Source organism: Megachile rotundata, chromosome 2, assembly GCF_050947335.1.
Source record: "Megachile rotundata isolate GNS110a chromosome 2, iyMegRotu1, whole genome shotgun sequence".
Lineage (NCBI taxonomy): Eukaryota > Metazoa > Arthropoda > Insecta > Hymenoptera > Megachilidae > Megachile > Megachile rotundata.
This window is the reverse complement of record NC_134984.1, coordinates 23,695,584-23,709,500: the sequence shown is the minus strand read 5'-3', so window position 1 is coordinate 23,709,500 and position 13,917 is coordinate 23,695,584. Positions and strand designations below refer to the sequence as shown.

General features: G+C 44.3%; 1 protein-coding gene across 1 annotated transcript in view; it reads right to left on the bottom strand.

Moving 5' to 3' along the window:
• The window catches only part of Mid1 (calcium-permeable channel component Mid1), a 38,115-nt gene that overhangs the window by 13,571 nt on the left and 10,627 nt on the right, over positions 1–13,917 (bottom strand). Inside the window, exons 2-3 of the mRNA XM_076529034.1 lie at positions 982–1,201; positions 145–357 (exon numbers count right to left, since the gene is read on the bottom strand). Of these exons, the coding sequence (XP_076385149.1) occupies positions 145–357; positions 982–1,201 (433 nt within the window). The remainder of the gene's footprint in view (positions 1–144; positions 358–981; positions 1,202–13,917) is intronic.

The window sequence follows — 13,917 nt, the reverse complement described above, 5'->3', positions numbered from 1 at the left end:
AACGAAAGCGCATTTTACGGAAAAGTAAGGAATTTTTACTTATCTTTCAAATATCTTTTACGATCCGCGACGAATTCGGACGTTCTTCGTTACCTTTCCGCGGCACGCGAGTATACGTAGGGAATAGGCGATAGAAGTAAGTACCTGTGAAAGCTGGTTGAATAGGATTAATCTCGCAGTAGGGCGCTGTCGGAGGATCGTGGCTTCTCCCGCGTTTCCGTGGTTCTCGGTCGGTACAATTCGCGCAGATACCCGATCCCGGATACTCCTCGGAGCACGCGTGAAAGCAACACTCGTTCTCTTCGCTGCTATGCAACGCCCTCGCAGCTTGTTCTCCGGTCTCGGGGATGTTTGGATCTGAAATCATTTCGTTGCACAACCACCTCCTATCCCTATCCCTCTCTCGCATTCTTTTCGCGCCTTCTTTCGCTTTTCTTTCTTTTCGTTCGATACTAAATCGTGTACGTGGCCGGTCTGGCCAACTCGATGCTTCCTTTTAATCCCCCGTTTTATGTGCCCTCTGAAACTATCGTTCCGATCGTATCGCGGTACGCGATCAAAGTAACAAAATAATAACCGGTAATCGAGTCACGCGTGCAAACACGAGTAGATAACTTATAAATCGATTCTTCTTAATTAAGCGTGGAGATTCCGAATCTGATAAAAAAATTTCTCAGTCAGAAGGTTTAACCTGCCCAAGCTGTCCATGTACGTTCTCTCCCTAAAGTAGAACTGCTCGATAAGTTGGTCGCGTTCTCGGATGGATCGACTATTTTACCGTGTTGCGCTTCTGGTCCGTTCGCGATTGCCTTCGGTACACGTTCAACGACTGCCGGTGGTACGCAAACGCGTTCGTTCGAAACGATTTTCAACAACGTGAAAATCAAGATAGGGTGCCAAAAATGCTTTTACCCTTCTTCGAGAACAACGAGATCGAACGTATAACTTAAGAGAGGAACGAACGTAGATCGACGATGTTACCTCTGCAAAGGAAAGTAGGTTCGCCAGCGTACTGCGTGGGGTAAGCGGGGGCACGGTCACCCGGAAGTAAGTAAGGGCAACGTTGCTCCACGGATTGGCAAAAGGACCGACAGGGCCTTAGCCTGCTTCCGACCCAGCTGTCCGAACTGTCCAAGTCCTGCGGTCCCCCATGAGCAAAGTAAGGCACCAGGGAGCTGCATACCCATTTTCTATACGCTTCCTGGAAACAAACCATACGCATTTATTTAGATCGTTCAACAACTCTGTTCGATTACTTTCTAACTAATTCTTCGATCGTATCGTTCAAACGTTATCGCAAATATTTTAACGGAAGTTCAAACTTTGATAATTGATATTTTCAGTTACTTTTATGTCATCGAATCGTCTCAGATACTTCGAATGATCTTTCGAAACTGTTCGCGCGATTTGCAATAGTCCAGTAAGAGGGGTCGGCCGTTGAGTTTGATACGAGAAGGAAAAAGAAAGAAGTGAGAGAGAGACGATTGCGGTATAGACGCGTGCGAATAGGAAAGATAAAGAGAGAAGATCGACCAGTCTGTAGTTTGCTTCGGTAGTCTATTTGGAATGATCAGTTCGAGTCAGGCAATAGGGTAGGTCACTGACTGACCTACATATTCACCGAATTCGTCAAGTTCGCGTTATAATTATACTCTGATCACCGGAAGACCTTGTATCTTTGGTCGTCTATTGTTTAGCATACTCCTTCGACGTACTTATTACGCGTTTCGTGAACAAAAGAAACAGACAATGATACGATTTAACGTATTTTATGACCACGATTCTAAAAAGCGCTCGACTTTACAAAGCGATCGACTGAGTGGCTAAGCACGAATCAGTGATCGTAGGTTAGGAAAATTCGAATACACCGATCGAAAGGGATTATGTGCTGACCAAAACATCGGCCTGCACACGACCCTAACACGAACTCGAGTCACGTTCAGGGCCATTCGATGCAAACTTCGAATTTCTTTTCAAGTTGCTGCCCTACGTTTAAAGCGCATCTATTAGCTGCACTCGTTTTGCACGGGAAAAACGATCTAAAGACATTCGTTATAGCGCGCACAGCCCTGGGTGTGGTTACTAAGAAACGTGTCACCGCTTCGCGATAGTTTGAAACGAAGTAGAAAGCACACTTTAATCGATATAAAAAATGAAGAACGAGCCGAGCTCATAGTTATTCCCGATTATGGCTGGAACATCGTGGAGACAAATGGTGGTCCGCGAAAACGGGAAATAAAAGGTGAACGATGCCAGGGAGGGTAAGGTTAAGTAAGAGGCACGTGAGCCGCATCTTCGACCAACACCGGGTGAAAGTGAGCACGTTCTTCGTCTCGATCCTCGGCTGATTTCATGGTCGTTACAAACAGTCTCGTATACGGATACGTTATTTTTCCTAAACCGACACGTTCAAACACGCGCCACTAGATCGAATCAAATTTTTAACTTTGAATCTGCCGCTGTCTTTCTACAAACTGTTCGTTCGGACGGTAACGTCGTTCGTAAGGATTATATGTACAAGGACTTCGATCGAACTTGTTTACGAAACGTAAAACGCGAAGTACATAGGATCGGGATCGGACGCGTTGAAGAACGAATAAAAATTTCGTTCAATCGATAATATGCGATATAAAAAAAAAATGATATTCGATCCGATGGATGTTCGATGGAAGCGGATAATATAACGACGAGGCTTTCTCCAGTGGTTAACGAGTAAAGAAAAAGGGAACGATTCCGTGGGAAGGACACGAAAGGAGTAGCATAGTAGTTTGGTGGGTCGGTAGATAGGCAGATAGGTAGCTACACCTGAAGTACACTCGAAGTTGGTTGACCCAATTCGCTGCAGCCTCTGGCGAGTATCTACGGCTACGGTTACGGCTACGGGCCGAGCTAGGCAGGCAGATGCGGTACCCTCCCCTCCAGGCTATCATTCCCACCCCTATCGCTTCTCCCTTCTCTCTTTCTCTACCACCCTAGTTCCTGTACGTGATCCTTCTTCTGCGCCACTCGCACCCTCCCTCCGTTCCTTGCGCCCTTACACACCCCGCCAACTACCCCTCGATCGCTCGCCCTACTATTCTTTTACTTAGATCGCTATAATGGAGCGGAGCTCTCAAACAATACGTCTTTTTTCGATTTCCTCGTGAAATTCTTGTCACCGACATACGTAGTCCGAGCGATCTCGCGCGCGCCTTTTTCCTCCGACCCGACATTTTTCCCTCCAAATTTATCGTCTTTCTAGGCTCGGGCAAAATTCAAAGACGACCGCGTGACCCATTATACCGGTTTCCTTCTTCGAATTACATCGAGAGGAAACGACTTAACGAGAGAGAGGATACGCTCTTATAATACATATATTTCTTCTGATCCTAATGAAAAATATCCAACGAAGAATGTAGACGACGAAGATGCAGTTAATTTACCTCGAGAAAATCTGGTTAGGATAGATTAGGTTAGTTTACCGTTTACGACAGGATTAAGCAGTTGGGCGTAGGAGGTGCGCGACACAGTTCGCAAGTTCGTTTCTCCCTGGTGTCCCGATGACGAATAATCCTGGTTGCCCTCTATCGACGAACGGCAGCGTTTCGCGAAGAAGAAACCGGAAATCGGAGATGTTCTTTAAGCGGGAGATGCTCCGTCGTTTGCGAGGTACGCGGTGACAAGGCACATTTCATCCCGGTGATGGACCGCGTTAATTTCTTTTCACGTCGACTAATGTATATCGGCTTCAAATTCCTTTTCTTCTTCGTTCTACTTTTTTTCCGTTCCCCTCGATACGTACATACATACTCGCGTGTTTTCTGACGCGTACATGTACTATATACGACTCGTAATTCGGCCTGTCATTGTTCACTCCGGATTCGTGACATTAATTTATCCCTCTTTCGGAATACGCCGGAGTAATCCTTTGTCTCGGTTAGGTCGTCGAGAGATCAAAGACGAGAGGCTGGAAATTAGTAATGCTCTTTGCGCGAACGATTCTTTTGTAAGACGAGCGTGCACCTGTATTTTCACCGACTCCACCTACTACCGTGTAATTTAACGGTCTAACAGTCAGCCTCTTATCTATTAATCGAAAAAATCGGTAACCACGCGCGTTTCGGTATCCGAAGCAGGTTAACGGGTTAATCGAAGTAGCTTCTTAATCGAATAATCGATTGTTGCGGCTAATGGAAAAACAACGATCCGTAATCGTCGAGAAGCAGCCGACAAAAACGAAAAAACAGCGTCGCATTAATACCGTTCCGTTTCGGATATTCTACTAATATTAAAAATCGTCGATCGGTGAAAACAACAATTTCAGATTTATCGAGTATTTTGCATTAGTCGATCGAGAAAAAGGAAAGTAGCGTGCGAATATTCTGGCGGGATTTTCAAACGATGCTCGTGGAACCAGAAACCTGGTAGGCCTGGGTTTCCTTGCTTCTCGTTTACATCGCGCTCGGCTCATAAATGCGCTTTTCAGGCCACGAGTGCCGTACATACTTGGTAAGCACGTCGGATTAATTACCTTGAACGGCGAGTCGAGAACAAGGAGAATGGAACAGAGAATTTAGCCAGCCGAGATAGCTAAACGAGACGAAAGACGCGTTTGAAACTTTGCACGCAAGATAATCGTCTTCCCCTTTTCCCTCTCCAACAGCCGTTTTGCTTTCTTCTCCACGTTCGTCGAATCGGTTACATCGATACGAATTATGGAAACGCGATCGTCGAATTAACGGAAATTTTTTTTCGCTGCTACAAGTAGTACTCTCGGTAAAATTCGATCTTTAACATTTAAGAAGTTGATACAAGAATAGTTATGATTGCTGATAATCGTTAAGGTTATCTTATGCCGAAGTACAACGAACTTAACGAACGTTAAGCCGTTCCTGATCGTGGATTTTACGCGAAAGCTTGGTCGATCCTCCGAACGAAATTAACCAACGAGTATCAGCGGCCAAGCATGCGGAAGATGCAATTAGCTAAATCGAATCGGATAGAAAAAACACGTGGTACGGACAACGATCAGGTACGGTTTAACCGGTGAAATAAATAACCCACGTTAACTCGGGTTCGATATAATCGGATCATCGGTTCCGCTGCAATAGTTTAATCTATCGGAAAACCTGTTATTTTATTCAGAGATGTTACTTAATCGTTGATAACGCGTTACCAGTTCGTCTCGGCCGGGATGTCGCGGTTGTAAAGCGTTCATCATCCCCGGTACTTCGAAATAACGCGATATAGAAAATTCTACAAGTTTCTTAGGAAAAACATATACGACACGGTATAATTTTGTAATCGTTTTATCGCGTAACGCGAATTCAACTTTTCTCCTCGAGTTCCTGCAAGAATATCATTTATTTCTAGTTACGAAAGTTTCTTCGAACACGAGCCCCTCAACTTCTCTAATATATCCTCGAAACGTTGAACGACAACATCGAACCTTTAACCAAACGCGTTAAGAGTCTTTATTAATTCTGCTGTAATCCACGACGTATCACTGTCACGAAATATGAAAAGGCTCCTCAGTGACCGATCTACAGAAGACGAAAATATCAAGGACAAAAACGGGGTAAGAACCGAGAGGAATAAGAACTCAGGTAAAAAACAGGGACAAAACATACAGTGTTACGGAACGCGTCGAAGAAACAAAGAGTAGTAGATGCCTATTGGAGAATTCAGAGACGCGAATCCGTTGTTCGCGTGTCGTATCGAGTGGCAGAACGTCGACGAGTGTGGGGAGAGGCGGAAACAAGAGAAGAGAAGAGAAGAGAAGAGAAGAGAAGAGAAGCGAAAAGAAGGGATGAAAAAGGGTCGGGTTCGAAGGGGAGTAAGGAGTAAAAGGAGGAGGAGGAGGAGAAGTTGGGTCGGGGATGGCGCTGTCGGTGGTTGGTGGTTGCAAAAGCAATGCCCTCGGTCGCGGTGACCTGGTTACCTGGCCCATATCCGTTTCACCGTCCTACCAACGCTATCCCTAAATTCTACGCTCCTTCCCGAATCCAGCTTCTCCTACACACTCGGTCGCGTCACATTTTTAACCTCGTCGCGAAACGTCTTCGCCCACTTTCTTCGTTTCTTTGCTAATCCTGACTTTGCGCCTTCGTATTTTCCGCGGACCAACCAAACAGGCCGTCCTTCGATCGCGCTTCTTTTCAACTTTTCCACGTGCAACTTTCCAGTTGCTAGCTACGAGCTACCAACGAAAAATCAACAACCGCATCGACGCAGACCCTTCCCCTGCTGTTTCTCGACCTCCTTTTCGCTTTACTCTATGCACTTCCTACCCACCTCCCGTTTGCTTGTTCGCTTGTATTCGTATCACGGTAATATTCCTTCGCTGCGTACGGTTACGTTCGTCCGTAAAGAGGCTAGGCCAGGACGAAAGTTACAATTTCGATATCGCGTTACGTTACATTATTACCTCTGAATCGGAGAAAAAAAAAGCGTAGAAAAAAAATAGTGGATCGAACCAGGAGCGTGGGTCTTTCGAAATTTACCGCGGATACGCGCGTTGAACGCTGGAGAAGTTTCGAGTCGCCATCGTCGATTATAGATCGTCGGAATGCTTTGAGGCGGCAAATAGTTTCATGCTAAGTTAACTCGTTACTCGTTTGGCGAGACAATTGCTTGGAAGACAGCCGTCGGCAAGTGTCGCTTCTCGAGCCGCACAAAGGCTCGTATTACTCGAGACAAAGCGTAAAGAAGTATACCTCGAGAACACACTGTTTTCCACCCATTTTTATACAGTTTACATCCCGTTAGGTTTTAATTAACAAACGGTTGGCCGGAATTAAACGGCGTTTTAGCTGCTTCGAGGCGGGATTGCACGAGTCAAGTTGAACGTAAACCGCAAATGAATTTATAGCGCTCGTAGAATTTTCCCCGCAAAAAAGGAATTTCTTTAACCGCACGATTTTTTATTTCCATTAATGTTATACAGCGATCGCGTGTTAATTTCGACACCCTAATGCCTGCACGTACGTATACGTTCTTACACTTGGATAAATTTTTACGATTACAACGTCGTTACGTCGGTCGGTGGTGACGGATATACGTATGTACTTTGTTGTATCGCGTGTCGTATCGTGATAGCCAGGACTCGAATATGCACGAGATTGGAATCCGTCGTCGATTCAACGACGCGGCATAAAACTAAGGTATTCGATGAAAAGGGAATAGGTGAAAATGAATAATCGTAGAAAAGCAATTTCATTTTATTCGGATAGGTAGTTAAAGTGCGCGTAGTAGGTACATACTTACGTAGGCACGTATGCATGTCACGGCCATTAAGCGAACGCGTTTATGTCAAACGATGTACACACGCTGGCCATAAACGCCTCCGCTTATTAAACTTCTGTATTACGTTGTAAATACGAGCCGTAATGAATTTCAACGCTCGACAAAGAGACTCGAGAATCTCCGATATCCGACCCGACCGAGTGAAAATTAAAAGCGCCACCGTTCGTCGCGAACTTTCGTGGTTCGCGACGCCTGCAAACTGACGGTGAAATTAACGATCCTACCAGCGCGTTACGACGTTTCCAACGAAATATCAAAAGCTCCAGATTCTATGAAATATTACGCGAAAACGAAATAAATTTAAATTTACATGTACGAATTACATTTACGAATTTACGATCGTTTTAACGAAGTTAACCCTTAACTGTCATTGCCTACAAATACAACGTACGACGCGTTTTTACGGTAGAAACGCTTTAAATTTCGTTTCGACGGTTACGATATCAGTCGTTCGTAAAGAGATTAATAATAAATCACGGGACGAAAAATTCTGCCGTATCTCGACAAAATGCAACGTACTTTTTCACGAGCCAAAAAAGAAGAAAAAAAAAGAAAAAACGCTTTTCCCTCGAATCTGAATTTGAATCGCGAAAAACTGCCGCAACATTGCCATCTCCGATACTTTTTTACCACGATTCCCCGTACAAAAAAAAAAGGCCCAAAGAAAGAAAGACTTGGCAATGAAAAGAAGAGCATCGTTCAAATCCCACTTGCGACCGCTAACATTCAACTAACAACTGCCTATCTCTTCGAATAGGCATTCAGCCAAGAACAGTAGGATTATACATCCGGACAAATGAAATCCGTGAAAAAGAAAACATTCTTGTTTAATCCTGCTTAACGATTATCGCTCTTCTTATTCTCGGCACAGCTGAAAACGTTTCAACAGGAAACGAACTAAAGTCCACGACATAAGATAAAATTGTGCGTAATGTTTTTAGAGTTTTTAGAGAGACAGCGGAAGAAAATTGATGCCTACTTGGTAGGTTCCAGTATCGTAGGAGATAGCGTAAATTTGATTTAAAAACATATTCGCGAAACTCGTGCCGGATTCTAATTAAATACGATCGATAGGTTTGTTAGAGGAGAGAGGAACGGGAAAAGGAAGTGGTCGGAGGTCTAAAAGATCGTTGTTCTTGTATCGATTCTCCTTGTTGGCGAGCATCGTATCCTAGCTGATTGATAGCAGCTTGCGCGTCTACGAACCTTCGTCGAGGGTGTTATTTTCCTTGGTTTAACATCGACGTTACACCATACATCTTCACCGGGACGTCCACTTTTCCTTGTCACCCTTTTCGTTTCTTTTTTCCCTCGTTTTCCTTCCACCGTTGATTAAATTAATTTCCGTCGCCCTCCGTAAAAATCGCATTGCACGCGACTAAATCGAGCGGTTTCTTTTTAAATTCTTCTTTCTTGGTCCATAGAGTTTTTCGGTTGTCCTCTCTGTAGGGAACGGAGGAAGAACACGAGGAAACTTTTTACTTTTTATTTTCGTCGAGGGAAAATAAGAGAGCGAAATGACAGATATCCAAAAGTGGTAGGATATATTTAGCATTCGATATCTCTCGGTTTCTGCTTCTGTTCCTTGGCGATACATCCGATAGAGATGCAGTCGGTTGTTCGTAAATATTCGAAAACTTCTATTTGGAATGTACTTAAGGGAACGTAGGTTCGCTATTTCGAAACGAAACCTGTGCATTCGAATGCGAGCGATCGTGGAAAATAGGACGCGTACCTTTGGAAGGTTTATTCTTGCTTCAGCTATCGATATAATCTCGAGAAAAGGATAGCGAAAAGCGAAACGATTCGACTCCTCCTCGATATAGTTCGACCTAAACGACGATGCTTCTTTCTGCCGACTTTTCTTTTCGTTAAATGAAATTGTCGAATCGTATATAGTCTTTCGCGCGATTAATACGGTACGCTTAAGAAATTCGCGTTATCGAATCGTGCCCGGCATATCGTCGCACCGTGTACATTTGCACAGATAATCGTTAAATTCCCTAGGTATCGAGACGTAAGTCACGTGGCTGAATCACGTTGTCATCGCGTACGCGTCTCCATCTTTTGATCGTTATCGATTCTCGCTCCACGCTCTAGCCTCTTTAACGCTGAAACGTAGTCTCTCTCTCCGTCGCAAAAACCGTAACTCGTTATTTTACGCTGCACGATCTGTTCGATCCGTTTGGAGAGGAAGGCGGCCGACAGCGCCGAAGGTACCGTGTAAGCGTTGTCTTTCGAGTCGAGCACGAGCTTAACGCGTTATAGTAGCATTCCTATAATAATATAACGACAATCTCGAATTCAGCGGTTTAAATAGCTGGCATAAAAACCGAAATATTATCGTGAAAGAGAAAGCTCTTACTCGGAAAAATGAAGAAGCTCGGGACGAGAAAGGATTTGGCAAACGGTATCCCGCTGGTCGAGGGAGGAAAGTTTGTAATTTTTAGAAGGACGCTGGGGAACAGCTATGGCCATATGGTTCATCACTCCCAAGGCACCCCTCGTATCGTCGATCCTCTAACCTGCCGTGCTCTCCTCACCCTCTATTACGTGTTACGAGAAAATCGTGCCGTTGCTACCCCTCGTTTTCCACCTTGCTTCCACACAAACACGCAAACAGCTTCTCTTTACTTTCTTCGCGAAACAAACAAACAAACAAACAACATTTGTAACATGCTTTCGTTGTTCGACGCGATCGAACATCGTGCTCGCTGTTGACACGTTCTGAGCCAGAGGAGCCATCCTCTGGTTAATAGAAGGAAAAGCAAATTTCCAAAACTGGAATATCGGATTTAATAAGACACGTAGGAAATTGAAGATCGGTTGAAAAGAACTCGCTACCTTTTACCCGCGACAGAGTAGAACGGAGTCGGATTTATGACACGTATGCAACATATGTACGCGTCTCGATCGCATAGCTTTGGAATTTACATCGATTGTAAATTGTTCGTTGAACGTCGCGTCGAATCGCCACGCGTTGTATCGCGCGCAGAAATTTACCAAGACTGCCTCGACATCGCGATGTAAGCGTTTTAGTTATTTTGCCGACGTTTCGTTTACGGTGCAGTTTAGTTCTTCGAGCTTCCGATACTACAGCGATCCAATATATCGCAGCGTGAACCATTTTATTGCCGACAAATTAATCGGCGAAACTTGCGATTATTATTACCACTATTATCAAATCTTAACGCGTTAACGACGATTCTATCTCGTTCGGGTGTTACCTACTTTGTTCCGTACACGTAAATTGGCGCGTCCAATTTTAATCGAAATATCGTTGTCCAGGTTTCGGGAATCTGGATTAGAATCGATCCGACTCACGGACTACGTTGTTCGAGGATTTATCCGAAAATAGAGAAATTTTTCGAGATGAAAATGCGAAAAAACAACTACGTCGAAGAAGAAACAGCATCGAGAGGTATACATAACAGAATCGAGAGGACGATAAAGATCGAAACCGTGGAGAAAAATCAAATCGGAAAAGGAGACCGAAGGAGAGGAAAAAAAGAGGACAAAGGATTTTTCGGGCGTGGGTAGAAGGAGGCCGGTTCGTATATCGTATTAAAAGTTTTCCTCTTTCTGCTTTATTTCGCTGTATCGATCGATAGAGTCTCGTGCTGCACGGTCGCATGGGACGAGCCGATGTCGTTTATGGAGCGTGTCCCCGAATCTTGCACGCATCGAAATCTCGACAAACATTTTCCGCCCCTTTTTTCCCCCGCTAGCCACCGGTCTCGATAATCAAGTATCCTGTTGTGTATAGCGAAAACGCCGGCACGTAGCGCGTAACGTTCACTCGAACGAGCGTGTAACCGAACTTGAACATGGTCCAATTCGGAATTGGTAATAAAGCGACAAAATGACGCGATGAAATGACCGTCTAATCGAAAGGGATATTACGATAACGTTGATTATTAATAAAGTAACGAAACGCGTTTAAAGCTCGCACGTTGCTTCGGTCGCGCGGCATCGGTTCGAAAGTTCCAGTCGAAATGGAGCATTTCGTTCGTCGATAGTCGAGCGAACGACTGTGTATTTCTGTTCCCCGAATCGACAACACCGTTCCGATAATCGATCGTTTCTTTAATCAGTGTTCTATTGTAGCAAGAAACGGAAAGATAAATCTCGACAAATGATCATTCGCGTAGAAAAGAAAGCTGTACCGCTGGTTGCAACCTCCTCGTCGAATCAGTTTCTTCGTTGAGTTGGGAGAATCGAAAGAACCTAACCGAAGGATGATGCTTCGCCCCTCCGCGATATTGATCCGTATTCCATCCACATGGAACTAGTCTTCTCCTCCAGTTTTCCTCTCGCCGCTTGCTCCCCTTTTTACTTCTCCTGCCATTCGGTTCTCTGCACTTTCCTTCGTCTTTCGACCCTTCAGCTTCGTATCCTCGCCCGATTCGTCCTCTTTTTCTCTCCGCCCTCTTTCAAGAACGTTATCGAAGCGAAAAGCAAGTCCTTCCTTCCTACAAACTCTTCTGTTCTCTACTTCGAAAGAACTTTCTGCCCAAGGAAAGGATTCTTTGGATCGAGAGAGAAATATAGGAGACTAAGATGATCCTCGATAGAGATATATACGAGAAACAATAATCGTATTATACTGAACGCGAAATTTTCAACGGATAACCGTTCGAACGAATGCGCGAAGGAATTTCTAATTTCCTCCAACGATTGGATGCACGGCGAAAGAACGCGTAACGTAGACGATCCGCGTCTTCTCTGCAGCGTCGACTCGCGTGCAGCATTCTAGGGATACAGCGAAAGTAAAACTATGATAAATAATACGGGTTTCATGACAGAATACGCCCCCGGTGTTTAAATACGCCCTCGGTTAATTACCGTTTTAATTATAACCCGGTCTGTTTGCAGCTGATTCACGCGCGATCAATTTAGACCCAATGCGTGCTTTCTCCTTGCTAACGATTATATCCGGTTTTCGAACAATCCACCTATTGGACAATTTATCCGATCAGCTACAAAAGTTCCGTCTACGAAACGAGAAACGAAAGGTTCGCACGAGCAAATGTCGCTCGCGGTCGTAATCACCGTATGTCGATACAATCGCGAACGTTTGAACGTATACGTGTGTACGCGGATATAATCATAATATAGAAAATAACATTTTCACCATTTTCGTATAAAAACGTGTATTCCGTTATCTTTATCGGCGGTATAGAGAAAAGAATATAAAGAAAATTCCATTGGCGTCGATAGTTTACGGAAAGGTATCGATTCGATAAGTTCTCGGTTAATACGCACACGTGTTTCCACGATTCGCGTAAATATCTCGCATAAAGCGCACCGTCTCGCAGTCTGGCTCGTACGGGCTAATCGAACCTTCGATATTTTTTATCTCGCCGATCCCCGAAAGAATGGACAGCGGACGGATAAAGAATCGCGAGAATCTAGAACGTCGAAAGAACGTGTTGGAACGTAAAGTTGATAAGGAGAAGATTTCCGTCGCGATGTTTCGCGAGATTAGTCGTTCACCGGTGAAAAGACCGTTTTCCAAGAATCTTTAGCGTACTCCTGCTGTTCTTGTTAGCGAACAACGAAGAATCGGATATTAAAGAAAAAGTTGAAAGCAACCACCATAGAAGACGCTTCACCCAAATCACAGAGATCGACTTTTAATCCGCTTAGACCACTACTGTCCGAGTTAAGCTCCAATACTTAGGGAGCTTCTCTCATATTACGGTTACTCCGATGCTGGAATATGCATGGCGCAGGCATTCCTGTAGCTAGTGATCGTCCGAAATGCCTTCGATTTCGAATCACCGTTAACCGTAAACTAGCCAGAAAACTCTGTCGCTCTAGACTCTAGACTATTAAGAATTCGCTTAAAGTGTCCGCGACGCACGGGACTTGAAACTTTTCTTCTACGTTCTACTCGTCTAACTCTCGAGGCTGAAGCGACGCGACGAGAACGCAACTTGGAAATTCCACGTTCGATTCTGCTGGTACACGTTCCCCCGTGAATACTAGGAATTCGTCTGGAAAGTCGACGACGCGTTCAACTCGGAGGAGTTTTGGATGTTAACGTCGAATCACGGACGCGAGTTTCCTTACAGGCGCAAAGAATTCGTCCATTGAGTTTCCTTATATATCTATAGATATTAGAAATTTTCGAAATTTCTAAAGATTTATGCGAGGCATAAGAGCAGATAGAGACTCGAAATACGTAAAGCGCGTAGTATTATATATAAAACGTTCGTTTCGTTCCTTCTGTCGAATTCTCTGAATAATTATAAAAGTGCACGCTGAAACGAAATACACTGAATAGATTTTCTACTAGCATTCATGTATTTCTGAATGGAAAACAATCGACGCGAAATGCAGAAAGAATAGAATGAGAAAAAAGGGCTGAGTCGTAGAAAAGGCAGGAAATTTAAAGCACTTTGCGATTCGGGGAGATGTTTCGCTTAAGTTCCACAAAATCTTGACACGGAAAGGAGCTATGCAGCACAGTTCTTGAGTACTCGTAACGCTCGAGTGGAGGGTAGAATAATAGGTACTTGGGACTGGCACGAAGTGGCGGCTAAGCCTGATTTTGCACGTGAATTTCTTTTTAAAACTTTCCGATACACCCATACAGCGTAACGCGTTAAAAAGTTGAAAACTTTAAAT